Below are 27,985 nucleotides of genomic sequence, written 5' to 3'. Positions count from 1 at the left end.
TCTGTTGTGATTGGGATGTTCTGGTTGAAACCAGTGGAGATGGGGGAGATCCATTCGGAGATGGGCTTTAGTTCCAGTAATGTGTTCTATGTCCTGCAAGACCCCAGGGAGAGGGATTTCGGCTGGACTCAGGCTTCTTCTGGGTTGGCTCTGAAAGGCCTCTAGGATGGTAGCTGACTTAAGACCTGAGGAAAAAGTCCAAGGGATAGGTCCCACCAGAAGCCAAGAACTCAGTCATGAGGCAAAGAGTGATACTAGATGTAGATTGTATGTGCTTCTAGTTGGATGCTATTGTCCTGGGAACTCTTGGACAGGAGGTGGGAAGTGGGAAAGGGGAGTGGATCCTCTCAGAATTCAGAGTAGGAGAAGATGGTATGTGTTTATCTGGGGAGGAAGTAGGCAGTGGGACAACTGTTGGGGAGAGGGACTTTCCTTGTCATTAGTGCAGGAATTTGTAGGTATGGCTTTACTCTGATTTCTGTAGGGTCGAGATAACATTAGCTGCCTTCTTCCTAGGATTTGGGGGAAAGTGTTTAGTGGGAAGACTTACTAGACAAATAGATATCTCTTGGGTCTGACAGGTCTCCCCGAGAGGGCCCTGCCCGGTCGGAGAGAGGGATGGACAGCCCGAAGCCGCCTGGTGAGGATAAAGATTCAGAACCAGCAGGTGAGTAGGGCACATTCTGGGTTTGCTTGGCAGCTTTCTGTTCTACCCAGACAATCTTAGGACCAGACAATTTCTGGTCCTAGCACAAGGACAGGAGCTAAGTCCATCTAATAGAAAGGTAATGGAAGGACTTTGTTCTTTGGGACAAAAGTTGAAATGCCATCACTGTTATCCACCAAGGGTTTTGGATAATCTCTTGGGTCTGATGAGTGGACTAGTATTAAATAGAGGATAATGGCTGATGCACACTTCTCTGTCTGTTCATTCAGCTGATGGACCTGCAGCCTCCGAAGAGTCAGGTGCCACTGAGCCAGACCTTCCCAAACCACATGTGGGGGAGGGCTCTGTGCCCAGTTCTGGGGGTCCCAGGCTTCAGGAGCCTCCCCAGGACTGCAGGTAACTAGTTTGGGGAAATGAGGATGTAAGGACATACGAGGATTTGATTTGAGAGTCTGGGGCTTTCAAGGTGGAAAATTTAGGAAAATGAGTGGGAAGCATAGGTGTGCAAGTCATGGGGTTGTTTAGGGGTACCTGTGGGCAGGGGCCAGCGTGGTGCTGATGCTTGTGTGTTCACAGTGGGGGTCCAATGCGGCGTTGTGCTCTCTGTAACTGCGGGGAGCCCAGTCTACATGGGCAGCGGGAGCTACGGCGCTTTGAGTTGCCATTTGACTGGCCCCGGTGTCCAGTGGTATCCCCTGGGGGGAACCCAGGGCCCAGTGAGGCAGCGCTGCCCAGTGAGGACCTATCACAGATTGGTTTCCCTGAGGGCCTGACACCTGCCCACCTAGGAGAACCTGGAGGTAAGTGAAGAGAAGTGGGGTAGCTGACTTGAGCAGGAAACGGGGAAGGGGCTGAGTGGTCCTGAAGCAGTGATCACGTTCTTGTTAACTCTTTCCCCCTTTCCCCTTATGCAGGGTCCTGCTGGGCTCACCACTGGTGTGCTGCGTGGTCGGCAGGCGTGTGGGGGCAGGAGGGCCCAGAACTATGTGGTGTGGACAAGGCCATCTTCTCAGGGATCTCACAGGTGGGGCCGGGCCAGGGGATTGCGTAGGCCCAGGGCAGGGTGGGCAGGGCTGGTGGGCTTCCTAGAGTCAGGGTGGAATGAGAAGGGCAGGGGGCATACTGGGACAGAGCCAGTGCCTGACGTGTTGCTCTGGAGAGAGCTGGCTAGCACTGAGCCTTTGTCTCCACCCTGGCAGCGCTGTTCCCACTGCACCAGACTCGGTGCCTCCATCCCTTGCCGCTCACCTGGATGTCCACGTCTTTACCACTTCCCTTGTGCAACTGCCAGCGGTTCCTTCTTATCCATGAAAACACTGCAGCTGCTATGCCCGGAGCACAGTGAGGGGGCCACACATCTGGGTGAGAAGTCCTGCCCTTTGGACGTAGGGCAAATGAGGGTCCAGGGGTGCTGTGGGTTTTGTACTCTGCAGAGCACTCAGAAGTCTACAATTACATACTGTCAGTCTGCCCCACTAAAATACGTGTGGACTTTGTGAGTGCAGGGGCTTTGCCTGTCTTGTTTAGCATGGTGTCTGCAGTGCCTAGAGCAGTGCCTGGCATATATTAGGCAGACACCTAGTAACTATTTGTTATTCGTTCATTCTGTGTCTGTGGAATGCCGGTTATGTAGACAGCACTGTGCCGAGTCCTGTAAGGAATCCATAGCTGACCTGTGTCCTCTGTCCCTTCCCACTGCAGAGGAGGCTCGCTGTGCCGTATGTGAGGGGCCAGGGGAATTGTGTGACCTGTTCTTCTGTACCAGCTGTGGGCATCACTATCACGGGGCCTGCCTGGACACTGCTCTGACTGCCCGCAAGCGTGCTGGCTGGCAGTGCCCTGAGTGCAAAGTGTGCCAAGCTTGCAGGTAAGAGTGGGAGGGCAGGAGAGAACCTTAGGCGAAGCACAGGTTAAGGTTGAAAACGAGGGCAAGGAGGACCCTGTTATGTGCCCTGTGCCCCTGCAGGAAACCTGGGAATGACTCTAAGATGTTGGTCTGTGAGACGTGTGACAAAGGATACCATACCTTCTGCCTGAAACCACCTATGGAGGAACTGCCTGCTCACTCTTGGAAGTGCAAGGTGAGTGTCCCCTCATCCTCCTGCCTTACTCTCCCTGAGTCTGCCTCCTACAGCGTCCCGAGTTTCTCTGTTGTGACGAGTCCCGTGCCCTCCTCCAGTCTCTGGCTGTCTGACAAGTGCCCGTTTTGCCCGTTCCCTTCCCCTAGGCATGCCGGGTATGCCGGGCCTGTGGGGCCGGCTCAGCAGAGCTGAACCCCAACTCTGAGTGGTTTGAGAACTACTCGCTCTGTCACGGCTGTCACAAAGCCCAGGGAGGACAGCCTGTCAGTTCTGTTGCTGAGCAGCACCCCGCGGTCTGTGGCAGGTAAGTGGTGTGGACTGGCAGAGATCGGGCTGGGGGATCGGAAGTACTGAGGTTGGCAGGGCTCGTGTTAAAGCAAGCTGACTTTGAGAGGAGGGCCCTCAGGCGGGCAGTACAATCCGTAGCATTCGTGCCTCGCCCCAGTGTGCTCTCGTGAGGAGCTGATAGCTGATGAGAGCCGTGGTGCCTGCTCCCCTGTACCCTCTGCAGATTCTCATCCCCAGAGCCCGGCGATACCCCCACTGATGAGCCCGATGCTCTGTACGTTGCATGCCAAGGGCAGCCAAAGGGTGGGCACGTGACCTCTATGCAACCCAAGGAACCGGGGCCCCTGCAATGTGAAGCCAAACCACTAGGTGAGTAGGGTGTGAGGGTCCCTGAAAGTAATCCCCTTCTGTCGTGTGGCAAGGGACAGTTTCTGCTTTGCCCCAGACCCTGTACTTTCTGTAGAGTGCAGCTGAACTAGGTAGGAGCATGGTGTGTTATGTCTGCAGGTAGAGAAGGGGCCCAACTTGAGCCCCAGTTGGAGGCCTCCCTAAATGAGGAGATGCCACTGCTGCCCCCACCTGAGGAGTCGCCCCTGTCCCCACCGCCTGAGGAATCGCCCACATCCCCGCCGCCTGAGGCATCGCGCCTGTCCCCACCGCCTGAGGACTCGCCCCTCTCTCCACCGCCTGAGGAGTCTCCTCTGTCTCCCCCACCTGAGGCATCACCTTTTTCTCCACTGGAGGAGTCACCCTTCTCTCCCCCAGAGGAGTCCCCCCCATCTCCCCCGCTTGAGACACCCTTATCCCCACCGCCTGAAGCATCACCTCTGTCACCGCCATTTGAGGAGTCTCCCCTGTCCCCCCCACCGGAGGAATTGCCTACCTCCCCACCACCCGAAGCATCGCGCCTGTTCCCACCGCCTGAGGAGTCACCCATGTCCCCTCCACCTGAAGAGTCACCCATGTCTCCACCACCTGAGGCATCTTGTCTGTTCCCACCATTTGAAGAATCGCCCCTGTCCCCTCCACCAGAGGAGTCTCCTCTCTCCCCACCACCTGAGGCGTCACGCCTGTCCCCACCGCCTGAGGACTCACCCATGTCCCCGCCACCTGAAGACTCGCCCATGTCCCCCCCGCCTGAGGTATCACGCCTGTCTCCCCTGCCTGAGGTGTCACGCCTGTCCCCACCACCTGAGGAATCTCCCCTGTCCCCACCACCTGAGGAGTCTCCCACATCCCCGCCACCTGAGGCTTCACGCCTGTCCCCACCGCCTGAGGACTCACCCGCGTCCCCGCCACCTGAAGACTCACCTGCTTCCCCGCCACCGGAGGACTTGCTTATGTCCCTACCCCTGGAGGAGTCACCCCTGTCGCCACTGCCTGAGGAACTGCGACCCTGCCCCCGGCCCGAGGAGCCACATCTGTCCCCTGCGCCCCAGGAGCCTCGTTTGTCCCCTGTGCCCGAGGAGCCTCGCTTGTCTCCTGCGCCCGAGGAGCCGCGCCTGTCCCCTGTGTCCGAGGAGCCGCGCCTGTCCCCTGCGCCCCAGGAGCCGCGCCCGTCCCCTGCACCTGAGGAGCTGCATCTGTCCTCCCAGCCTGAGGAGCCACGCCTGTCCCCCACGGCCGAGGAGCCGCAGTTGTCCCCAGTGCCCGAGGAGCCGCGCCTGTCCCCTCGACCTGAGGAGCCGCACCTGTCCCCTCGCCCTGAAGAGCACCCTGAGGAGCCAGGCCTGTGCCCGGCACCTGAGGAATTGCCCTCGTTCCTCCCACCTGGGGAGCCACCCTTATCCCCTTTGCTTGGAGAGCCGGCCCTGTCTGAGCCTGGGGAGCCACCTCTGTCCCCTCTGCCGGAGGAGCTGCCGTTGTCCCCATCTGGGGAGCCATCTTTGTCACCTCAGCTGATGCCACCAGGTACGGGGACGTTAGTACCCTCTTACTCTGGGACAGTCTTAACTCTTTATGGCACATCTAATCTAAGAGCCTCTCTTTTTTTCTTTCTCTCCAGATCCTCTTCCTCCTCCGCTCTCACCCATTATCACAGCTGTGGCCCCGCCGGCCCTGTCTCCTTTGGGAGAGTTAGAGTACCCCTTTGGTGCCAAAGGGGACAGTGACCCTGAGTCGCCATTGGCTGCCCCCATCCTAGAGACACCTATCAGCCCTCCACCAGAAGCTAACTGCACTGACCCTGAGCCTGTACCCCCTATGATCCTTCCCCCATCTCCAGGCTCCCCGGTAGGACCGGCCTCTCCCATGCTGATGGAGCCCCTTCCCCCTCGTTGTTCCCCACTCCTCCAGCATTCCCTGCCTCCCCCAAACTCCCCTCCTTCCCATTGCTCTCCCCCTGCTCTGCCACTGTCTATTCCTTCCCCACTGAGTCCCATGCAGAAGGCAGTGCAGGTCTCAGATGAGGCTGAGCCACATGAGATGGAGACTGAGAAAGCCCCAGAACCTGAGTGCCCAGCCTTGGAACCCAGCCCTACTAGTCCTCTCCCCTCTCCCATGGGGAACCTTTCCTGCCCTGCACCCAGCCCTGCCCCAGCCCTGGATGACTTCTCTGGCCTGGGGGAAGATACAGCCCCTCTGGATGGGACTGACACTCCTGGATCACAGCCAGAGGCCGGACAGACCCCTGGCAGTTTGGCTAGTGAACTTAAGGGTTCCCCTGTGCTCCTGGACCCCGAGGAGCTGGCCCCTGTGACCCCTATGGAGGTCTATGGCCCAGAATGCAAGCAGGCAGAGCAGGGCTCACCCTGTGAAGAGCAAGAGGAGCCACGTGCACCAGTGGCTCCTACCCCACCTACTCTCATCAAATCTGACATCGTTAATGAGATCTCCAATCTGAGCCAGGGCGATGCCAGTGCCAGTTTTCCTGGTTCAGAGCCCCTGCTGGGCTCTCCCGACCCCGAGGGGGGTGGCTCCTTGTCCATGGAGCTGGGGGTATCTACAGACGTTAGTCCAGCCCGAGATGAGGGCTCCCTGCGGCTTTGTACGGATTCGCTGCCAGAGACAGATGACTCGCTGTTGTGTGATGCCGGGACGGCTATCGGAGGAGGCAAAGCGGAGGGGGACAAGGGGAGGCGGCGCAGCTCCCCGGCTCGTTCCCGCATCAAACAGGTAAGGGGCTATCCAGCCACTGGATGTGCTTGGTGTCATGCCACTGTCAGAGGTATAGTCCTGTGTCACTGATACCTTCCTACCTGGCTTATTGAATCCTGGACTGTCAGAGATCCTTGAGTGCATCTTCTTATTTTATCAAGGAGAATACTGATTCACAGGGGGACGTGACTTGCCCAGGTTCATGGTAACTCAGCCATAGAATCGGGACTAGAAACTCAGGTCTCTCAAGCCAGTATTTTTTCTTGTTGTACCACGTTGACCACTCTTCTTGGAAGATGGTGAGTGGTTTGGACCAGTTACCTACCTGTTGCTATATGAGAGCTTGGCTTTTTCCCTGGCCCTGACTGGGGCTTTTGGGCTTTGGTACCTGCCATACTCTGTCCCTTCGTGTCTTCTCTTCCCTCCAAGCCTGTGGATCCAGCGTATTAGCCCTCGACTTTTCCTGTAATCGTCCGCTTTCCTCACTCAGGGTCGCAGCAGTAGTTTCCCAGGAAGACGCCGGCCACGCGGAGGAGCACACGGAGGACGTGGCAGAGGACGGGCCCGGCTAAAATCAACTACTTCTTCCATTGAGACTCTGGTAGTAAGGAGAGGCCTCCCATGCCCCAAACATGCTTCAGCTGGCCCCTTCAAGATTAAACACCCTTTAAATCTTGCCAGTCCCCTGCACGCCCACCTGCCTGCCTGCTAGCCTAGGGCCTGTCCAGCTATGTCTGTGCTCCTTCTGTCCTCTTGGCCCTCAGGCTTCTCTGAAATCTGATGTCGGGCTGAGGGCCAGTTTGGGAGCTGGGGTGTTCTTCTGCTTCTTAGTCCTGGCTCCTGGCTTTCATCTTAGCCAGAGGTTTATGCCGCCTTCCCCCAACACCAAAGAGGAAAGCAGCTTAGTTGGGGCAGATTTAGCTGCCTCACTTTCCACAACTCTCTGCCTATAAGGTTGCTGATATCGATAGCTCTCCCAGCAAGGAGGAAGAAGATGATGATGATGACACCATGCAAAATACTGTGGTTCTCTTCTCCAACACAGACAAGTTTGTCCTAATGCAGGTACCATACTTGACTTTTGTAGTCCCATCTTCAGCAGTGAGATCTGGCAGACTGAACAGTTGGATATGTGTGTTTCGGTGGGAGGGTAAATGGGGAGAACCAGGGACCTACTTCTGGCATTCCAGAGAATGAGCTTGACACTGAGCTAGCAGCTAGGGGTGTAGCAGTGAAAAAGGCAGAAATGGTTTCTGCCCTATTGAGGCTTAGAGTCTAGGGAACACGAGTAATCTCGAAGCTGTAGAATTTTGTCGCATATATTACTGTCTCATCCTGACCAGTCTTTACCCATCTTATCTTTTACTTCTCATTACCATTACCCATGTCAGGCTGTATCATTTCAAATTACCTGATCAGATGAGCAAGGCATGCTAGGAAGGAACGGGGTCCCGTGATGGCTCACCGTGTCCTAATGCTGGGGATAGGCTTCTGGTTCTTTGACTCCCTCCTCTCAGATTAGTGGTGTAGTCAGTTACTGGGACTGAGTGGTACTGAGGATGTGAGGTTGGACATTTGGGTTTCTGTGTGTTTCCCCAGGACATGTGTGTGGTATGTGGCAGCTTTGGCCGGGGGGCAGAGGGCCACCTCCTTGCCTGTTCCCAGTGCTCTCAGTGCTATCACCCTTACTGTGTCAACAGCAAGGTGAGTTCAGGGCCCAAGAGGTCTGGCCTGGGGGATGGGGTCATTACTGCTTATCCTAGTTCCCTGTCCTGGCCACTCTACTTAAAGTGGCCATTGGTCATGGGTGTTGTTCATTAGTTTCCAGTGGTTGTCAAATTCATCTCGGGGAAAAAATACTTTGGAAACCATAGTGGTCTTTACGAGTTTCTTTGTGGTAGACCATGACTTGCTGGTATAATTCAGTCCATCATATAAACTATGAGAACTTTACTAGTAGAAAGCATGATATGGTCTGGATATAAAATGTAAAATCAGAATCAAACACATGTCCACAAAGAGAAAGCAGTGTTTTTGACTCAAGTATGATCAGTCATTTTGGGGTTTTCATTAATGTTAATTTAGAACTTGTCCACTGCTAACACTCACTAACTTGCAGCAGTAGCAGGTTCTGCATGTTCAGGAAAAACTGGGGGAAATACGACCTAATTCTATCCACGGTCTTTTTGGAGACTTCGCTAGTGTAAGGTCGTAATGAGGCAGTGGCCGGGTGAGGCTGTTCTCTGATCAGCAGAGATCCCTGGAAGCCTAAGTTTAAGATCCACTATTTTTGGGATGAGGGTGCTCTGTGTCGCTTCCCTGTGCTCAAATGGAGGTCTGGCCTGGGTCCTGGGGTCCTCCAGCCTCACCTGTGTAAGTCCCACCCTCCCCTGAGAGGTCTGCCCTGCCCCCCGCATCACCTCCTGAGGAATTGCCATCTTCTGCACCAGATCACCAAGGTGATGCTGCTGAAGGGCTGGCGTTGCGTGGAGTGCATCGTGTGTGAGGTATGCGGCCAGGCCTCAGACCCCTCCCGCCTGCTGCTCTGCGATGACTGTGACATTAGCTACCACACGTACTGCCTGGACCCCCCACTGCTCACCGTGCCCAAGGGTGGCTGGAAGTGCAAGTGGTAAGGAGACTGGGATCTTCAGAGGGGTCTGAAATGTTTGAGTGGGTGTCATGTTGAATACATGGCAGAGGCGGGGTTTAGAAGGCCGGGAGGCTTTGGGTGCTTTGGGTAGGTTAGGTGCTGAGGGCCTGTCTTTCTGCCCCCACCAGGTGTGTGTCCTGTATGCAGTGTGGGGCCGCCTCCCCTGGCTTCCACTGTGAATGGCAGAATAGTTACACGCACTGCGGGCCCTGCGCCAGCCTGGTGACCTGCCCGATCTGTCATGCCCCGTATGTGGAAGAGGACCTCCTGATCCAGTGCCGTCACTGTGAACGGTGAGGGTGCCCCTTGCCCCTCATGTAAGCCCCCTCTTCCCTGTTCTCAGCCTTGCGTTGTCTCAGTTTATCCCCTCCTGTCTCCCTTCTCCCAGGTGGATGCATGCTGGTTGCGAGAGCCTCTTCACAGAGGATGACGTGGAGCAGGCGGCTGACGAGGGCTTTGACTGTGTCTCCTGCCAGCCTTACGTGGTAAAGCCTGCTGGTGAGTACCAGGAGCTGGGGAGAGGGGAGGAGGAGTCGGGGCAGGGGTGCCTTGCTTTGGGACAGGGCCTCTAGCTGCCTTGGTTTGTCCTCTCCACAGTGCCTGTTGCGCCTCCAGAGTTGGTGCCTATGAAGGTGAAAGAGCCGGGTGAGTCACAGAAATTCTGAATGCCAAAGCCAGAGGAGACCTTAGACACTTAGTCCAGCTCCAGCCCCCCAACTTTATCTCGTTATTTTCAGAGAAGGAAACTAACACCCAGGGGGGTTGAGTGGCCTGCCCAAGGTCACCCCATAGGTCAGTGATGAAGTTATGACGAGAACCAAGGCATCCAGTTTCCCAGGCAGAGTTCCTTCCGCCAGGCAACACGGCCTTTGTACGGCTAGAATCTCATCTCCAGAGAGCACAGAACACAGCTCTTTCTCCTTAATGAAGGAGCTGGGGCTCTCCCACCTCCATTGTAATGTGGGCACTGCTCCTGGCATCTGGGGCACTGTGAGCTGGCATTCGGCAAGGAGGGGCCTTCCTGGCCCCAGACAGCTAGAGAATATATTTGGCGAACTGCGGGTTAATCGTGAGCAAAGTCTGGCTTCAGCAGGAGCGGTCTCTCTGATCCCCCTGGTTAACTGAGGGAGCACTCGGGCCTTAGCTGGCGCCCATTGGTGGTCTCTCCTCTCCAGCCCTCAGACCCCAGTCTGGACTTCAGTCTGTCTCTCTCTCGCTCTTCACAGAGCTTTAGTCCCAGCTAGGGACTTAGGCCGAAACTTGGAGTTCTGCCCTCCTTGGGGCCTCCATCAGGGGTCACACGCTCTTCCCCCTTGTGCAGAGCCCCAGTACTTCCGCTTCGAGGGTGTGTGGCTGACAGAAACTGGCATGGCTGTGCTGCGTAACCTGACCATGTCGCCCCTGCACAAGCGGCGCCAGCGGCGAGGACGGCTTGGCCTCCCAGGCGAGGCAGGGCTGGAGGGTTCTGAGCCTTCAGATGCCCTTGGCCCTGATGACAAGAAAGATGGAGACCTGGACACTGATGAGCTGCTCAAGGGTGAAGGTCAGGCTGAGGAATCTCAGGGAGTGCCAGAGTAATGGGAGCGTGCCTGTGAGAGTTGAATGTTGGGTAGGAGCTGCATTATCACTCCCAGTCACCCTCAAGCCACTGTTGGTCTTGTCCAGATGGCTCTGTGGCAGGGCACTCAGCTCTGTTCTTAGGTGGCAGGATGACAGGGTTAAAAGGGTCCTTGCCTCTGACCTGCTTCCATCTCGTCTGTCCCCGTACACAGGTGGTGTGGAGCACATGGAATGCGAAATTAAACTAGAGGGCCCCGTCAGCCCTGATGGAGAGCCTGGCAAAGAGGAGACCGAGGAAAGCAAAAAACGCAAACGCAAACCCTATCGGCCTGGTGAGGCCCTGGGATGCAGAGGTGGGGTGGTGAAGGGCAGCTCACCAGGTCCCCAGCGGCTTCTCAGCCTCAGCTCTGTCTCCTCGTAGGCATCGGTGGTTTCATGGTGCGACAGCGGAAATCCCACACACGTGTGAAAAAGGGGCCTGCTGCACAGGCGGAGGTGTTGAGTGGGGATGGGCAGCCCGACGAGGGTGAGACGGGTGAGGGCTCCAGTGGGGCCTGGGAGAAGGTGGGGATCACAGGACCTGTGGGACACTGCCAGGGAGGCCTGGGGCAGGGGAGTTCACTCAGAGGGCCAAGAGAGTAGTGGGCCCAACTGGTGCTGGGGAGAGAGTAGGCAGAAAGCGTCCCCAGGCCAAGTTGGGAGCAGCATGCCCGCTGTCCCCAGAGAGGCAGACACCTCCCATTCGGTCCCCAGTGTTGCCTGCCGACCTGCCTGCAGAGGGCTCTGTGGACCAGAGCTTAGCTGATGGGGATGAGAAGAAGAAGCAGCAGCGGCGAGGGCGCAAGAAGAGCAAACTAGAGGACATGTTCCCTGCTTATCTGCAGGTGGGTCTTAGGCTCCGAGGGGCAAGGGCAGTGTCGGTCCTGCAGGGCATGAAGAAGCCTGTTTCTCCCTGACTCCTCCCACAGGAAGCCTTCTTTGGGAAGGAGCTGCTGGACCTGAGCCGGAAGGCCCTTTTTGCAGTTGGGGTGGGCCGGCCAAGCTTTGGACTAGGAACCCCAAAAGCCAAGGGGGATGGAGGCTCAGATAGGAAGGAGCTCCCAACCTCACAGAAAGGTCAGTCGTGTGGGGGTAAGGTGGTCTGAAGGGGTCCAACTTCACTCTGTGCTTAGAAGCTGGTAAGAGATTTTAGTGGGAAATGGGCTGGTCTCCAGGAGTTGAGGGTGGGCCAAGGGCCCTGGCCTTGGAGCTGGGGTCCTATTCGGGGCATCACATGTAGGGCATCTCTGATTGGAATGGCGACTGTTGCTCGTAGGAGATGATGGTCCGGATGTTGCAGATGAAGAATCCCGTGGTCCTGAGGGCAAGGCTGATACGTCAGGTGAGGGCTGCTGGGACTGTGTGCCATCTTGGTTTTGCTTCTGTCAACCTGTTCTGCCCCTGAGCACTATCAGGGTTGGAGGCTAGAAAGCGTTCCATGCCTTCTGTGGTTCAGGGTGGCCAGTGTGGTACCTCCATACTGGCCTTGGCTGATGGGTTTCTCCTGGCAATTGCAGGACCTGAGGATGGCGGCGTAAAGGCATCCCCAGTGCCTAGTGACCCTGAGAAGCCAGGCACCCCGGGTGAAGGGATGCTTAGCTCTGACTTAGACAGGATTCCCACAGAAGGTGAGGCTGTGACCCTCACTCCTTGCGTATAAGGGTCCTCTGTGGGAGAAGGAGAGCATCCTACCTTTGAGACTCTCATCTGTACAGCTTCTCTAGTGGGGAGTCGTGGGCCCCTTCCCTGGCCGTGACCGTTTGTAGCCCTGTGGTGTCCCTTCAACTCCCCAGTCTTCCTCAGCAGCATCCTTCATCGATCCCTCACAGAACTGCCCAAGATGGAATCCAAGGACCTGCAGCAGCTTTTCAAGGATGTTCTGGGTTCTGAACGAGAGCAACATCTGGGTTGTGGAACCCCTGGCCTCGATGGCAGCCGTACACCGCTACAGAGGCCCTTTCTTCAAGGTGATCCGGATAGGAGTGGTTTGAAAACTGGGTGGGCAGGTATGGCCAAGCCTGCCTCCAGGATGGGCCACTTACTCCTTTCGCTGATCCTGTGCCTCTTGTAGGTGGACTCCCTTTGGGCAGTCTCCCCTCCAGCAGCCCAATGGACTCCTACCCGGGCCTTTGCCAGTCCCCATTCCTGGATTCTAGGTTGGTATTTATGCTTAACCCCCGTGGGCAGTCCCTTCCCTCCAACTGGGGCCATGCCAAGGGAGGGAACCTTGGACTCTTGGGTGCTGCTGTAGCAACACCTCCCTCTGCTCCTTTGTTAGTGACTGTCCTCTGTTGGGGCAGGGCAGTGGCCTGGGGACTCTGGGCAGTTTGTCTGGGGTGGGGCTTGGCGTCCCTGCCCTCTGTGACTCTCCGCCCCTGCGCCCCAGGGAGCGCGGGGGCTTCTTTAGCCCGGAGCCCGGTGAGCCAGACAGCCCCTGGACAGGCTCGGGGGGCACCACGCCCTCCACTCCGACCACGCCCACCACAGAGGGTGAGGGCGACGGGCTCTCCTACAACCAGCGGAGTCTTCAGCGCTGGGAGAAGGACGAGGAGTTGGGCCAGCTCTCTACCATCTCACCTGTGCTCTATGCCAACATTAACTTTCCCAATCTCAAGCAAGATTACCCAGGTACCCGTGGGATGAGGGCAAGGGAGACAACCTGTAACATGGCACGTGCAGGGGTCACCTGCCAGGTCTCCTCTAACACATTCTCTCTGCCCTCCAGACTGGTCTAGCCGCTGCAAACAAATCATGAAGCTCTGGAGAAAAGTTCCAGCTGCTGATAAAGCCCCCTACCTGGTGAGACAGAGGGAGCCTGGGTCAGCATGGGAACTGAGGGTGCGGGGTGACTTTGGGAAGGTCGCCTCAGTTCTTTCCATTCCCCACTCCCAAAGCAGCTGGGCCAGTAGGGATCGGCTTCTGGGTAGGCAGTGTGAGTGACATTGCGAGGGCTGGGGGCTGAGCGTGAGATTGCGTCCTAGCCTAAGGTTGTGTCCTTTATTCCTCAGCAAAAGGCCAAAGATAACCGGGCAGCTCACCGCATCAGCAAGGTGCAAAAGGTGAGTGGGGGCCAGGCTGGGTCGTGCCATCCAAGGCCTGTAGTGGGGCGGGCTCTCTAAGGGTAGGGGGGACATAGGGCCTGCCCACAGCAGCCTGACTGCTCTGTGCCTGGTCTCCCCCTGTAGCAGGCTGAGAGCCAGATCAACAAGCAGACCAAGGTGGGCGACATGGCCCGTAAGACTGACCGACCGGCCCTTCATCTCCGCATTCCCCCCCAGCCAGGGGCACTGGGCAGCCCGCCTCCTGCTGCTGCCCCCACCATTTTCATTGGCAGCCCCACTCCCCCCGCCGGCTTGTCTACCTCTGCGGATGGGTTCCTGAAGCCGCCGGCGGGCACGGTGCCCGGCCCCGACTCGCCCGGTGAGCTCTTCCTCAAGCTCCCACCCCAGGTGCCCGCCCAAGTGCCTTCGCAGGACCCCTTTGGACTGGCCCCCGCCTACGCTCTGGAGCCCCGCTTCCCCACGGCACCACCCACCTATCCTCCCTATCCTAGTCCTACCGGGGCCCCCGCGCAGCCCGCGACGCTGGGCGCCTCATCTCGTCCTGGGACCGGCCAGCCAGGGGAGTTCCACACCACCCCACCTGGCACCCCCCGACACCAGCCCTCCACACCTGACCCCTTCCTCAAACCCCGCTGCCCCTCACTGGACAACCTGGCTGTGCCTGAGAGCCCAGGGGTAGGGGGAGGCAAGGCTTCTGAGCCTCTGCTGTCGCCCCTGCCTTTCGGGGAGTCTCGGAAGGCCCTAGAGGTGAAGAAGGAAGAGCTTGGGGCATCCTCTCCCAGCTATGGGCCCCCAAACCTGGGCTTTGTTGACTCACCCTCCTCAGGCCCCCATCTGGGTGGCCTGGAGTTAAAGGCACCCGACGTCTTCAAAGCCCCCCTGACCCCTCGGGCATCTCAGGTAGAGCCCCAGAGCCCAGGCTTGGGCCTAAGGCCCCAGGAGCCGCCCCCTGCCCAGGCTTTGGCCCCTTCCCCTCCCAGCCACTCGGACATCTTTCGCCCTGGCTCCTACCCTGACCCCTATGCCCAACCGCCGTTGACCCCTCGGCCCCCGCCCCCGCCCCCTGAGAGCTGCTGTGCCCTGCCTCCTCGCTCGCTGCCCTCTGACCCTTTCTCCCGAGTGCCCGCCAGTCCCCAGTCCCAGTCCAGCTCCCAGTCCCCGCTGACACCCCGTCCTCTGTCTGCTGAGGCTTTCTGCCCGTCCCCTGTTACCCCTCGCTTCCAGTCCCCTGACCCCTATTCCCGCCCACCGTCACGCCCTCAGTCCCGGGACCCGTTTGCCCCACTGCATAAGCCACCCCGCCCCCAGCCCCCTGAAGTTGCCTTCAAGGCTGGGCCTCTAGCCCACACTCCGTTGGGGGCTGGGGGTTTCCCAGCAGCCCTGCCCTCAGGGCCGGCAGGTGAGCTCCATGCCAAGGTCCCAAGTGTGCAGCCCCCCAATTTTGCCCGGTCCCCTGGGACTGGTGCATTTGTAGGCACCCCTTCTCCCATGCGTTTCACTTTCCCTCAGGCAGTAGGGGAGCCTTCGCTAAAGCCCCCTGTCCCTCAGCCTGGTCTCCCTCCACCCCATGGGATCAACAGCCATTTTGGGCCCGGCCCTACCTTGGGCAAGCCTCAAAGCACAAACTACACAGTAGCCACAGGGAACTTCCACCCATCGGGCAGCCCTCTGGGACCCAGCAGTGGGTCCACAGGAGAGGGCTATGGGCTGTCCCCACTGCGCCCCCCATCAGTCCTTCCACCACCTGCACCCGATGGATCCCTCCCCTACCTGTCCCATGGAGCCTCACAGCGGGCAGGCATCACCTCTCCAGCTGAGAAGCGAGAAGACCCAGGGGCTGGGATGGGCAGCTCTTTGGCGGCACCTGAACTTCCAGGTACCCAGGACCCAGGCATGTCCAGCCTCAGTCAGACAGAGCTGGAGAAGCAACGACAGGTGAGTCGACATCCTGGACCTGAGCCCCCCACGTCTCCTCTGTTTCTGTGCCAGCCCTTTGGTTCGAGTAGAATGGACTTACCCCTCTTCTCTGTTCTCTGCGCAGCGCCAACGACTACGGGAGCTGCTGATTCGGCAGCAGATCCAGCGCAACACCCTTCGGCAGGAGAAGGAAACTGCGGCAGCTGCCGGAGCAGTGGGGCCCCCGGGCAGCTGGGGTGCTGAGCCTAGTAGCCCTGCCTTTGAGCAGCTGGGTCGAGGCCAGACCCCCTTTGCTGGCACCCAGGTAGGTGGAGTGGCAAGGGGTAGTGGATCCAAGATGCTGAAGGTGGCCCCACCTTCATCTACCCTCATCTCTCCTAGGACAAGAGCAGCCTTGTGGGGCTGCCCCCAAGCAAGCTGGGTGGCCCCATCCTGGGGCCGGGGGCTTTCCCCAGTGATGACCGACTCTCCCGGCCACCTCCACCAGCCACCCCTTCCGCTATGGATGTGAACAGCCGGTGAGGCTCCAGGGGGTGCCCTGGGGGAAAATCAAGGGAACATATTGTACCACCATTGTGTGCTGCCTCTGATTTTCCTGTCTCTCTAATCCTTCTTCAGTATCACTTAACTTCTCTTCCCCATTCCTTCCCCCTCACTGCATTAACTCCAGCCTTCCTTCCTTAGGGCAGCCCGTGTTCTAGCTCTTTTTCATCCTGCTTCCGTCTTACTGACTACTGCATATTCTTCCAGGCAATTGGTGGGAGGCTCCCAAGCCTTCTATCAGCGAGCACCGTATCCTGGGTCCCTGCCCTTGCAGCAGCAGCAGCAGCAACTGTGGCAGCAGCAGCAGCAGCAGCAACAGGCAACAGCAGCAACTTCCATGCGACTTGCCATGTCGACACGCTTTCCGTCAACTCCTGGGCCTGAACTTGGCCGCCAAGCCATAGGTTCCCCCTTGGCGGGAATTCCCACCCGCCTGCCTGGCCCTGGTGAGCCAGTGCCTGGTCCAGCTGGTCCTGCCCAGTTCATTGAGTTGCGGCACAATGTACAGAAAGGACTGGGACCGGGGGTGCCTCCGTTTCCTGGTCAGGGCCCCCCTCAGAGACCCCGTTTTTTCCCTGTAACTGAGGATTCTCACCGACTGGCCCCTGAAGGGCTTCGTGGCCTAGCAGTGTCAGGCCTTCCTCCCCAGAAACCCTCAGCCCCGCCGGCCCCTGAACTGAACAACGGCCTGCATCCAACGCCCCATACCAAGGGTCCCAACGCGCCCGCTGGCTTGGAGCTAGTCAGCCGGCCCCCCTCAGGCACTGAGCTTGGCCGCCCTCCTCTGGCCCTGGAAGCTGGGAAGTTACCCTGTGAGGATCCTGAGTTGGACGATGACTTTGATGCCCACAAGGCCCTGGAGGATGATGAGGAGCTTGCTCACCTGGGCCTGGGTGTGGATGTGGCCAAGGGAGATGATGAGCTGGGCACCCTGGAAAACCTGGAGACCAATGATCCCCACCTGGACGACCTGCTCAACGGGGATGAGTTTGACCTGCTGGCCTATACTGACCCTGAGCTGGACACCGGGGACAAGAAGGACATCTTCAATGAGCATCTGAGGCTGGTGGAGTCGGCCAATGAAAAGGCTGAGCGGGAGGCTCTGTTGCGGGGGGTGGAGCCAGGACCCTTGGGCCCTGAGGAGCGCCCTCCCCCCGCTGCTGATGCCTCTGAGCCCCGTCTGGCATCTGTGCTCCCCGAGGTGAAGCCCAAGTTGGAGGAGGGTGGGCGCCACCCTTCCCCTTGCCAGTTTACCATTACCACCCCCAAGGTAGAGCCAGCTCCAGCCACCACTTCCCTAGGCCTGGGGCTGAAGCCAGGACAGAGTGTGGTGGGCAGCCGGGACACTCGAATGGGCCCAGGACCTTTTTCCAGTAGTGGGCACCCAGCTGAGAAGGTCCCCTTTGGGACCACAGGAGGACCACCAGCTCACCTGCTGACCCCCAGCCCACTGAGTGGCCCAGGAGGGTCCTCCCTGCTGGAAAAGTTTGAGCTAGAGAGTGGGGCCCTGACCTTGCCCGGTGGACATGCATCTGGGGATGAGCTGGACAAGATGGAGAGCTCACTGGTAGCCAGTGAGTTGCCCCTGCTCATCGAGGACCTGTTGGAACATGAGAAGAAGGAGCTGCAGAAGAAACAGCAGCTCTCAGCACAGCTGCAGCCTGCCCAGCAGCAGCAGCAACAGCAGCATTCCCTGCTGTCCACCCCAGGCCCTGCCCAGCCTGTGCCTTTGCCACATGAGGGCTCTTCTCCCAGTTTGGCTGGCGCCCAGCAGCAGCTTGCCCTGGGACTTGGAGGTTCCCGACAGCCAGGCTTGGCCCAGCCACTGATGCCCACCCAGCCACCAGCTCATGCCCTCCAGCAGCGCCTGGCCCCATCCATGACCATGGTGTCCAACCAAGGGCATATGCTAAGTGGGCAGCATGGGGGACAGGCAGGCTTGGTGCCCCAGCAGAGCCCGCAGCCAGTGCTGGCACAGAAGCCCATGGGTACCATGCCACCTTCCATGTGCATGAAACCGCAGCAGCTGGCAATGCAGCAGCAGCTGGCTAACAGCTTCTTCCCGGATACAGGTAACCTCAGCTGGGGGCGCTGGCTTATCACTGTGACCACTAAATGCTCACTGAGGCTGCAGACCCAAGATCCTCCCTAGTTAAAGGGGATGGGACACAAAGAGCTTTGGCCAGATTCCATACGAGTGGTATAAGCAGAAGCACTGTAGCTTTTAAGGGAGAATAGTGCCTGGCATACAGCAGGCATTCAAATGTTGAATGAATGAATGGAATAGACGCATGAAGTCTGATTAGCAAAGGCTTTGTAGCTGCGGTGAGACCCAAAGATTAGGACTTGGAGAGAAGTGGTGCAAGAAAAAGCAACCGGGTTGGTGAAAAGACTTAGTGAGACTTAGCAGCAGGAAAGCCCATGGGGTATATTTGGAGACAATGAGTGGAGTGGTTAGGCTGGAGCAGGCTTTGCGGAGGGAAGTGAGGGGGCGCCACCGTAGCTTTGGAGAGGTAAGAAGAGGGCTCAGATTGAAGAAGACCTCAAATTATAATAGCGTCTATTGGATAACGGTTGTTTGCTATGCCAGACACTGTGCTGAGCGCTTTACATTCATTGTATAATTTAATCATCACAACAAACACATTAAATAGGTACTATTATTATCTTGGATTATAGAAAAGGAAACTGAGGCAGAGAGGTTAAGTTAAGTTGCCCAAGGTTAAGTTAACTTGCCCAGCACAACTAACAGAGCTGGAATTTGAACCCTGGCCCTCATATCCTCTTAACTGTTTTACGGCCTCAAAATAACCAGGAGAGGGAGTTTGGTTAGTCCTCTTAAAAGTAGGGGGTCAGGGGACTTCCCTGGCAGTGCAGTGGTGAAGACTGCTTCCAATCCAGGGCGCGAGGGTTCGATCCCTGACTGGGGAACTAAGATCCCACATGCAGCTCGGCGGGGCCAAAAAAAGAAAAAAAAGTAGGGAGTCAGTTAAGCTTTCTGAGCAGTGGAGAAATATACAATGTACAGGATTTTAGGAAGATTTAAGTTTTTGGTGGCTGCTAGTTTCTCTTTTCCTACCCAGCATCCTGGACAGGCAGAAGAGTGGTCTGTAGGTGATGCGTGTTGTGCCCAAAACAGCTCTGGCGTTGGGCTTTGGCACAGTGCCCACATCTTGGGTTCTTGGGCTGCACTTAGTTGCCCTAAGAACACTACTTTTGAAGAATGCTTTCTAGGTCATAAAGTGTACTCGTATTCTGGTCACATTTGATCCTCTCAATAGCTCCATGAGGTGAGCAGAATAAGGAATCATGATCTCTGTCAAATAGAAGAGTAAACTGAGGCCCATAGAGGTGAAATGACATTGATATATTGGCTCAACAGATATTTACTGAGTACCTTTTCCTAGCACTGTGCAAGTAAAAACGGAGCCACATGTCCTGTGAATAATAGAACTGAGTCACCTATGCTGCCTGGCTCCTAGTCCAGTGGTCTTTCCACCATGCCATGCCATTGTTCTGCTTGGCTTAGTGGAGGTCAAGGTGTTGGAACAGTAGACATGGAATGGGGCATTGACCTCAATGCCCAGCTCACTTGGCTCCTCCCTCTCCAGACCTGGACAAATTTGCTGCAGAAGATATCATTGATCCTATTGCAAAGGCCAAGATGGTTGCTTTGAAAGGCATCAAGAAGGTGATGGCTCAGGGCAGCATTGGAGTGGCACCTGGTATGAACAGGTAAGACTTGCAGGGTGGGAGGGTTGGCCCTTTCTTTTTCCAGTCCTTCCCCTGTTCTTCCTCATCCTACTTCCTTCTTGTCCCACCTCTTTGCCCTTCAACGTTCCCCATCACCGACACATCCTCTTTGCTTTGGCGGACTCCAGGCAGCAAGTGTCCCTGCTAGCCCAGAGACTCTCAGGGGGGCCCGGCAGTGATCTGCAGAACCACGTGGCAGCTGGGAGTGGCCAGGTAAATAAATGGTCAGGTGGGAGTGGGAGCTTGGGTCCTATGGCATCAGGCCACCCTTCTTAGGGCCTGGTACAGAACAGTGACCCTTTAGCAGTCTCTCTCGTCACAGGAGCGGAGTGCCGGTGACCCCTCCCAGCCTCGTCCCAATCCACCCACTTTTGCCCAGGGAGTGATCAGTGAGTATGGGGATGGGGAGGAGTGTGCAAGGAAGTGGCTTGGGGTATGTGGGGAAAGAGGGATTTGGATCACCTGACACCCGCCCGCTTCCTTTCCCAGATGAGGCTGACCAGCGGCAGTATGAGGAGTGGCTGTTCCATACCCAGCAGCTCCTACAGATGCAACTGAAGGTGCTAGAGGAGCAGATCGGGGTGCACCGCAAGTCCCGGAAAGCTCTGTGCGCCAAGCAGCGCACTGCCAAAAAGGCTGGCCGTGAGTTCCCAGAGGCTGATGCTGAGAAGCTCAAGCTGGTTACAGAACAACAGAGCAAGATCCAGAAACAGCTGGATCAGGTGGGGAAGGCAGACTTCAGCCTAGCAACCAGGAGCCTGGGAAGAGGGATGGCATGGGTGGGCAGGCTCCAGGCTGACCTCCCTGACCCTTCCATGTTAGGTCCGGAAGCAGCAGAAGGAGCACACTAATCTCATGGCAGAATATCGGAATAAGCAGCAGCAGCAGCAGCAGCAACAGCAGCAGCACTCAGCTGTATTGGCCCTTAGCCCTTCCCAGAGCCCCCGGCTACTCACCAAGCTTCCTGGTCAGCTGCTCCCCGGCCATGGGCTGCAGCCACCACAGGGGCCCCCCGGTGGGCAAGCTGCAGGTCTTCGCCTGCCCCCCGGGGGCATGGCACTACCTGGACAGCCTGGTGGCCCCTTCCTCAACACCACCCTGGCCCAGCAGCAGCAACAGCAACATTCTGGTGGGGCTGGGGCCCTGGCTGGCCCCTCAGGGAGCTTTTTCCCTGGCAACCTTGCTCTTCGAGGCCTAGGACCTGACTCGAGGCTTTTACAGGAGAGGCAGCTGCAGCTACAGCAGCAACGCCTGCAGCTTGCCCAGAAACTGCAACAGCAGCAGCAGCACCTCCTAGGACAGGTGGCAATCCAGCAGCAACAGCAACAGGGCCCAGGGGTACCGGCAAACCAGGGTCTGGGTCCCAAGCCCCAAGGGCTTCTGCCTCCCAGCAGCCATCAGGGCCTCTTGGTCCAGCAGCTGTCCCCCCAGCCACCCCAGGGGCCCCAGGGCATGCTGGGCCCTGCCCAGGTGGCAGTGTTGCAGCAGCAGCAGCAGCAGCAGCAGCACCCTGGAGCTCTGGGCCCCCAGGGCCCTCACAGACAGGTGATCCTGACCCAGCCCCGGGTGCTGAGTTCCCCCCAGCTGGCACAGCAGGGTCAGGGCCTTATGGGACACCGGCTGGTCACATCCCAGCAGCAGCAGCAGCAGCAGCAGCACCAACAGCAGGGATCCATGGCAGGGCTTTCCCATCTTCAGCAGGGTCTGATGCCACACAGTGGGCAGCCCAAACTGAGTGCTCAGCCCATGGCCTCCTTGCAGCAGCAACAGCTGCAGCAGCAGCAGCTACAACAGCAGCAGCAGCAGCAGCTACAACAGCAGCAGCAGCAGCAGCTACAACAGCAGCAGCAGCAGCAGCTACAACAGCAGCAGCAGCAGCAGCAGCTTCAACAACAGCAGCAGCAGCAGCAGCAGCAGCAGCTACAACAACAGCAGCAGCAGCAGCTACAACAGCAGCAGCAGCAGCAGCTACAACAGCAGCAGCAGCAGCAGCTACAACAGCAGCAGCAGCAGCAGCTACAACAGCAGCAGCAGCAGCAGCAGCTTCAACAACAGCAGCAGCAGATGGGCCTCTTGAGCCAGAGTCGAACTTTACTGTCTCCTCAGCAGCAGCAGCAGCAGCAGCAGCAGCAGCAGCAGCAGCAGCAGCAGCAGCAGCAGCAGCAGCAGCAGCAGCAGCAGCAGCAGCAGCAACAGCAACAGCAACAGCAGCAAGTGACACTCGGCCCTGGCATGCCAGCCAAGCCTCTGCAACACTTTTCTAGCCCCGGAGCCCTGGGCCCAACCCTCATCCTAACGGGCAAGGAACAAAACATTGTAGAGGCGGCTCTTCCTCCAGAGGCCACTGAGGGGCCCTCCACGCATCAGGGAGGGCCGTTAGCTGTAGGGACTGTACCAGAGTCAGTGGCCACTGAACCAGGGGAGGTAAAGCCCTCACTCTCCGGGGACTCACAACTCCTCCTTGTCCAACCCCAGGCCCAGGCTCAGCCCAGCTCTGTGCAGCTGCAGCCACCTCTGAGGCTCCCAGGACAACAGCAGCAGCAAGTTAACTTGCTCCACACAGCGGGTGTGGGAAGCCATGGGCAACCAGGCAGTGGATCATCTTCTGAGGCCTCATCTGTGCCCCACGTGCTGGCCCAATCCTCTGTTTCCTTAGGGGAGCAGCCTGGACCCATGACCCAGAATCTTCTGAGCTCCCAACAGCCCCCTGGACTAGAGCGGCCCATGCAAAATAATGCAGGGCCACAGCCTGCCAAACCAGGATCTGTCCCCCAGTCTGGGCAGAGCCTGCCTGGAGCTGGGGTCATGCCTACAGTGGGTCAGCTTCGAGCACAGCTTCAAGGAGTCCTGGCCAAAAACCCACAGCTGCGGCACTTGAGTCCTCAGCAGCAGCAGCAGCTACAGGCACTCCTCATGCAGCGGCAGCTACAGCAGAGTCAGGCAGTACGCCAGGCCCCACCCTACCAGGAGCCTGGGACCCAGCCCTCTCCCTTCCAGGGCCTCCTGGGCCGCCAACCCCAACTTGGGGGCTTCCCTGGATCCCAGACAGGCCCTCTTCAGGAGCTGGGGGCAGGGCTTCGACCTCAGGGCCCACCCCGGCTCCCCGCCCCACAAGGAGCCTTATCCACAGGACCAGTCCTTGGCCCTGTCCTTCCCACACCTCCACCATCCAGCCCCCAAGAGCCAAAGAGACCTTCTTCACAGTTACCTTCCCCCAGCTCCCAGCTTCCCTCTGAGGCCCAGCTCCCTACCACACAACCAGGAACCCCAAAACCCCAGGGGCCACCCTTGGAGCTGCCTCCTGGGAGGGTCTCACCTGCTGCTGCCCAGCTTGCAGATACCTTCTTTGGCAAGGGGCTGGGACCTTGGGACCCCCCAGACAACCTAGCGGAAGCCCAGAAGCCGGACCAAAGCAGCCTGGTACCTGGGCATCTGGAGCAGGTGAATGGGCAGGTGGTACCCGAGCCACCCCATCTCAGCATCAAGCAGGAGCCTCGGGAAGAGCCATGTGCCCTGGGAGCCCAGGCAGTGAAGAGGGAGGCCAACGGGGAGCCAATAGGGGCACCAGGTACCAGCAACCACCTCCTGCTGGCAGGCCCTCGCTCAGAGGCCGGGCATCTGCTCTTGCAGAAGCTTCTACGAGCAAAGAATGTGCAACTCAGCACTGGGCGGGGGCCCGAGGGGCTGCGAGCTGAGATCAACGGGCACATTGACAGCAAGCTGGCTGGGCTGGAGCAGAAACTACAGGGTACCCCCAGCAACAAGGAGGTGAGTACTCTAGCTGGAGTGGAGCAGACAGTGCGGGGCCTGGAGCCCGGGGGCAGAGTGAACAGGTCTGGGTGAAATGAGGTGAGGGCTCCGAGGGGGACAGCAGCCTTCACTGTGGGTTTATCTGGCTTAGGATACAGCAGCAAGGAAGCCTTTGACACCGAAGCCCAAGAGGGTACAGAAGGCAAGCGACAGGTTGGTGAGCTCCCGAAAGAAGCTGCGGAAGGAGGACGGGGTCAGGGCCAGCGAGGCCTTGCTGAAACAGCTGAAACAGGTGACCCCCAGGAGCCAGTCCCCTGGTCCCATCCCAGGTTAGGGGGCAGCCTGGCCCCCAACTGTGCAGTAGCAGAGATGTACACGCTGCAGGTTTCCAACCTTGTCATCTTGCCCCTCCTAGGAGCTGTCCCTGCTGCCCCTCACGGAGCCTACCATCACCGCCAATTTTAGCCTCTTTGCTCCCTTTGGCAGCGGCTGCCCAATCAATGGGCAGTGCCAGCTGAGGGGGGCCTTTGGAAGTGGGGCGCTGCCCACGGGCCCTGACTACTATTCCCAGCTGCTTACCAAGGTCAGAAAAATGGCAATACCTTTTGGGGACGATGAGGTTCCTGGGGGGGGTGGAGATGGGGGTGGCAGACTTGTGGAAATTGCTGGTATAGTGTAGGGCCAGGAGATCATGTCAGTCTCCCTATGCCATCTTGCACACAACACCCCACCCCACCCCCAGAATAACCTGAGTAACCCGCCGACACCACCCTCGTCGCTGCCCCCCACCCCACCCCCATCGGTGCAGCAGAAGATGGTGAATGGCGTCACTCCATCTGAAGAGCTGGGGGAGCACCCCAAGGATGCCACCTCTGCCCGGGATGCTGAAGGGACGCTGAGGGGTAAGTCAGGAACGGAGTGAACTTCTCCTTCTCCGCTAGGTCTTGGTGGCTGGGGTCATGTGGTACAGTTTAAGATAGGAGTGGGTTGCGTGTTGCTCTGTGTGCATACACGACAGGGTCCTTGAGATAAGAAGGGCCTCTTTAGGACTGATTTGTTGGAGGCAAGGGTTGGCTTCTGGAGTCTAGAGCAAAGGCAACAGGACAGGGAGAGTATTTATGAAGCTTTCGCTTACAGGGAATAGCCCAGCTTCCTTACCCAGTGGGTACGAACTACAGTCAGATCTGGATTTGAATTCTGGCTCCTGCATTTATTTAGCTGTGTTACTGCAGCCAAATTGATTGACTTGTGTGAGCCTCAGTTTTCTCACTGTGGAATAAAAATAGTGCTCGCCTAATGGAGTCGCTAAAAAACTATAAACAAAGAATGTACTTACAGAGTACCTCTTTAGAAAGGCTCAATAAATATAGGTTGTCTGCCCTAAACTGGTAGGTGGGTGGATGGGTAGACAGTGGTCATGATAGCTAAGCTAGGTCTTGTACTAGTTAGGCCTGAAACATATGGGAGAAAGCACCATTGGCTCTGGCCACCCTCAGCCTGACTTTTCTTCTCCCACCTACCCCTCAGATGCTTCAGAGGTGAAGAGTCTAGACCTGCTGGCCGCCTTGCCTACGCCCCCTCACAATCAGACTGAGGATGTCAGGTGCGGGTGGGGCCAGAAATGGGGATGAGGAATTGGGGTGCGGGCAGGTCGCCTTATTTTTCCCTTGGACGGCGGCAGATTTCAAGCAGGGCTGTGACATCTACTAATCTCTAGATTTGGGAGGTGGCATCTGTAGGGCCTTAGCAATGGATGTCTACTTTTGGCCCACAGGATGGAGAGTGACGAGGACAGCGATTCTCCTGACAGCATTGTGCCAGCTTCGTCCCCCGAGAGCATCCTGGGGGAGGAAGCCCCTCGTTTCCCTCAGCTGGGCTCAGGCCGGTGGGAGCAGGACGACCGGGCTCTCTCCCCCGTCATCCCCATCATTCCTCGGGCCAGCATCCCAGGTAGAGGTTGCTCTGGGCATGGACCAGTCCTGGCCAGGCTGGGCTGCATTGTCAGAGGTTGGGGAGAGAGGCAGCTGGAGCTTACACAGGTCCCTCTTTCTCATTCAGTCTTCCCAGATAGCAAACCTTATGGGGCCCTGGATCTGGAGGCCCCTGGGAAGCTGCCTGCCACAACTTGGGAAAAGGGCAAAGGAAGCGAGGTGTCAGTCATGCTGACAGTTTCTGCCGCTGCTGCCAAGGTATGTTCCTGGGGGTGCCTCGGAGGCCAAGGGGATGCTGGTCAGTGGGCAGTCCCGGGAGCTTCTCTGGATAAATCCAATCATTTAAAACTAGGTATTGAGGACCTACTGTGTATGAAAGCCTGAGCTGGACTGTGGGATTAGGAAAAATGTAGCACAAGGGGTCCCTGCCCTCAAGGGGCTCACAGTTCAGTGGTAAAGACACAAGTCAACAAATAGGAGAGTGTGTATAATGTGACGAGTGCTACAAAACAGCATGTCCCCAGTCACGCTGGGTGGAATTCTGATTTTTTGAAAATGTTATCAGGGTTTTGTGGTCAAAGGAAACTGGAAATCCCAGTTAAAATAGCAAAACAGGTTTGTTTATTACAAGACTCTTCAGATCCTTTACTTTGCTAATGTGTATTGTGAATTTCCAAGTAGTGGATGTAGTGTGTGTCATTTCCCAAACCCAGTAGACACAGGTCTCTTTCTGTGGAGCTCCTGTTAATGCCCACAGCGGCTTGGGAAAGGCTGCCCATAAAGGAAATGCGTGAGAAAGCTGGACGGCACAGGGGCAAGACTGATGGCACATGGCCACTTGGGGAGTTGCCTTCTGAGTGTCCTTGTCCCTACCAAGCTGGTGGTAGTTCTCACTCCACGCACTCTGCTGACACGGCTGTTCCATCCCCTTTCCTGCCCTGGCAGAACCTGAATGGTGTGATGGTGGCAGTGGCAGAGCTACTAAGCATGAAGATCCCCAACTCCTATGAGGTGCTGTTCCCAGAGAGCCCTGCCCGGGCAGGCATTGAGCCTAAGAAGGGGGAAGCTGAGGGCCCTGGTGAGTTTGGCAGGAAAACTCCTTGGGACCTGCAGGGAATGATTCTGGTGGGAGGCTCTGACCCCTTCCTTCCTGCAGGTGGGAAAGAAAAGGGTTTGGGAGGCAAGAGCCCAGAAGCTGGCCCTGATTGGCTGAAGCAGTTTGATGCTGTGTTGCCCGGCTATACCCTCAAGAGCCAGTTAGACATCTTGAGTCTCCTCAAACAGGTGGGTCTGTTGGCGGGAAAGGGGTGGGTATCTGGCTAGGACCGAGAAGGCACAGGGCTTTTGGGCAAGTGGAATCTGGGTGGGAGGAGAGAGGTGACTAGTTCAGCGAGGAGCTGGCACTAATGGTACAGGGCGTCTTCCCATAGGAGAGCCCCGCCCCAGAGCCACCCATCCAGCATGGCTACACCTACAACGTCTCCAACCTGGACGTGCGGCAGCTCTCGGCGCCGCCTCCTGAAGCACCCTCCCCACCCCCTTCCCCTTTGGCACCCTCTCCTGCCAGCCCCCCTGCTGAACCCTTGGCTGAACTTCCAGCTGAACCCTCAGCTGAGCCACCAGTCCCCTCGCCTCTGCCACTTGCCTCGTCCCCTGAATCAGCCCGGCCCAAGCCCCGAGCCCGGCCTTCTGAAGAAGGTGAAGATTCCCGGCCCCCTCGCCTCAAGAAGTGGAAGGGGGTGCGCTGGAAGCGTCTCCGGCTGCTGCTGACCATCCAGAAGGGTGGTGTGCGGCAGGAGGATGAGCGGGAAGTGGCAGAGTTTATGGAGCAGCTTGGCACAGCCCTGCGACCTGACAAGGTGCCTCGAGACATGCGGCGCTGCTGCTTCTGTCATGAGGAGGGGGATGGGGCCACGGATGGGCCCGCTCGCCTGCTGAACCTGGACCTGGACTTGTGGGTGCACCTCAACTGTGCCCTGTGGTCCACGGAGGTATATGAGACCCAGGGTGGGGCACTGATGAACGTGGAGGTTGCCCTGCACCGAGGACTGCTCACCAAGTGCTCCCTGTGCCAGCGCACTGGTGCCACCAGCAGCTGCAATCGCATGCGTTGCCCCAACGTCTACCATTTTGCCTGCGCCATCCGCGCCAAGTGCATGTTCTTCAAAGACAAGACCATGCTGTGTCCGATGCATAAGATCAAGGGGCCCTGCGAGCAGGAGCTGAGCTCTTTTGCTGTCTTCCGGCGGGTCTACATTGAGCGAGATGAGGTGAAGCAGATCGCCAGCATCATCCAGCGGGGAGAGCGGCTGCACATGTTCCGTGTGGGGGGCCTTGTGTTCCACGCCATCGGACAGCTGCTCCCCCACCAGATGGCCGACTTCCACAGTGCCACCGCTCTCTATCCCGTGGGCTACGAGGCCACGCGCATCTACTGGAGCCTCCGTACTAACAACCGCCGCTGCTGCTACCGCTGCTCCATCGGCGAGAACAACGGGCGGCCGGAGTTTGTGATCAAAGTCATGGAGCAGGGCCTGGAGGACCTGGTCTTCACTGACGCCTCTCCCCAGGGTGAGCACGGGGCCCTTGAAGTGGTAATACGGAATTGGGCAAGCGTCTCCCAGCGTCCCCTTTACGATGTTGAG

General features: G+C 57.9%; 1 protein-coding gene across 10 annotated transcripts in view; it reads left to right on the top strand.

Moving 5' to 3' along the window:
* KMT2D (lysine methyltransferase 2D) overlaps positions 1-27,985 on the top strand; it is a 42,126-nt gene that overhangs the window by 6,820 nt on the left and 7,321 nt on the right. For 2 of the 10 annotated variants that reach the window (XM_082352322.1, XM_082352323.1), the window contains exons 2-49: positions 582-667; positions 937-1,063; positions 1,244-1,467; positions 1,582-1,691; positions 1,867-2,029; positions 2,369-2,534; positions 2,634-2,748; positions 2,895-3,052; positions 3,260-3,405; positions 3,544-4,947; positions 5,042-6,150; positions 6,623-6,736; positions 7,087-7,197; positions 7,732-7,836; positions 8,583-8,764; positions 8,914-9,078; positions 9,174-9,283; positions 9,383-9,430; positions 10,107-10,328; positions 10,558-10,677; positions 10,767-10,880; positions 11,099-11,229; positions 11,314-11,461; positions 11,661-11,726; positions 11,902-12,012; positions 12,178-12,351; positions 12,456-12,540; positions 12,771-13,012; positions 13,110-13,183; positions 13,393-13,443; positions 13,570-15,381; positions 15,488-15,667; positions 15,745-15,881; positions 16,114-17,978; positions 19,518-19,641; positions 19,788-19,872; positions 19,967-20,048; positions 20,149-20,381; positions 20,482-23,427; positions 23,561-23,701; positions 23,825-23,992; positions 24,152-24,311; positions 24,937-25,012; positions 25,184-25,359; positions 25,468-25,598; positions 26,286-26,418; positions 26,497-26,624; positions 26,771-27,911. In XM_082352322.1, coding sequence (XP_082208448.1) covers positions 619-667; positions 937-1,063; positions 1,244-1,467; positions 1,582-1,691; positions 1,867-2,029; positions 2,369-2,534; positions 2,634-2,748; positions 2,895-3,052; positions 3,260-3,405; positions 3,544-4,947; positions 5,042-6,150; positions 6,623-6,736; positions 7,087-7,197; positions 7,732-7,836; positions 8,583-8,764; positions 8,914-9,078; positions 9,174-9,283; positions 9,383-9,430; positions 10,107-10,328; positions 10,558-10,677; positions 10,767-10,880; positions 11,099-11,229; positions 11,314-11,461; positions 11,661-11,726; positions 11,902-12,012; positions 12,178-12,351; positions 12,456-12,540; positions 12,771-13,012; positions 13,110-13,183; positions 13,393-13,443; positions 13,570-15,381; positions 15,488-15,667; positions 15,745-15,881; positions 16,114-17,978; positions 19,518-19,641; positions 19,788-19,872; positions 19,967-20,048; positions 20,149-20,381; positions 20,482-23,427; positions 23,561-23,701; positions 23,825-23,992; positions 24,152-24,311; positions 24,937-25,012; positions 25,184-25,359; positions 25,468-25,598; positions 26,286-26,418; positions 26,497-26,624; positions 26,771-27,911 — 15,862 coding nt within the window. In that variant the 5' untranslated portion in view covers positions 582-618. Of the gene's footprint in view, positions 1-581; positions 668-936; positions 1,064-1,243; positions 1,468-1,581; positions 1,692-1,866; positions 2,030-2,368; positions 2,535-2,633; positions 2,749-2,894; positions 3,053-3,259; positions 3,406-3,543; positions 4,948-5,041; positions 6,151-6,622; positions 6,737-7,086; positions 7,198-7,731; positions 7,837-8,582; positions 8,765-8,913; positions 9,079-9,173; positions 9,284-9,382; positions 9,431-10,106; positions 10,329-10,557; positions 10,678-10,766; positions 10,881-11,098; positions 11,230-11,313; positions 11,462-11,660; positions 11,727-11,901; positions 12,013-12,177; positions 12,352-12,455; positions 12,541-12,770; positions 13,013-13,109; positions 13,184-13,392; positions 13,444-13,569; positions 15,382-15,487; positions 15,668-15,744; positions 15,882-16,113; positions 17,979-19,517; positions 19,642-19,787; positions 19,873-19,966; positions 20,049-20,148; positions 20,382-20,481; positions 23,428-23,560; positions 23,702-23,824; positions 23,993-24,151; positions 24,312-24,936; positions 25,013-25,183; positions 25,360-25,467; positions 25,599-26,285; positions 26,419-26,496; positions 26,625-26,770; positions 27,912-27,985 lie in introns of those variants that run through there. The other 8 variants (XM_082352327.1, XM_082352330.1, XM_082352324.1 and 5 more) reach the window with 8 other exon arrangements.

Source organism: Balaenoptera borealis (genome assembly GCF_965194805.1).
Source record: "Balaenoptera borealis genome assembly, chromosome: 13".
NCBI classification, from domain to species: Eukaryota; Metazoa; Chordata; class Mammalia; order Artiodactyla; family Balaenopteridae; genus Balaenoptera; species Balaenoptera borealis.
The sequence above is the reverse complement of the archived record's forward strand: the minus strand, read 5'-3'. Positions and strand labels throughout refer to the sequence as shown.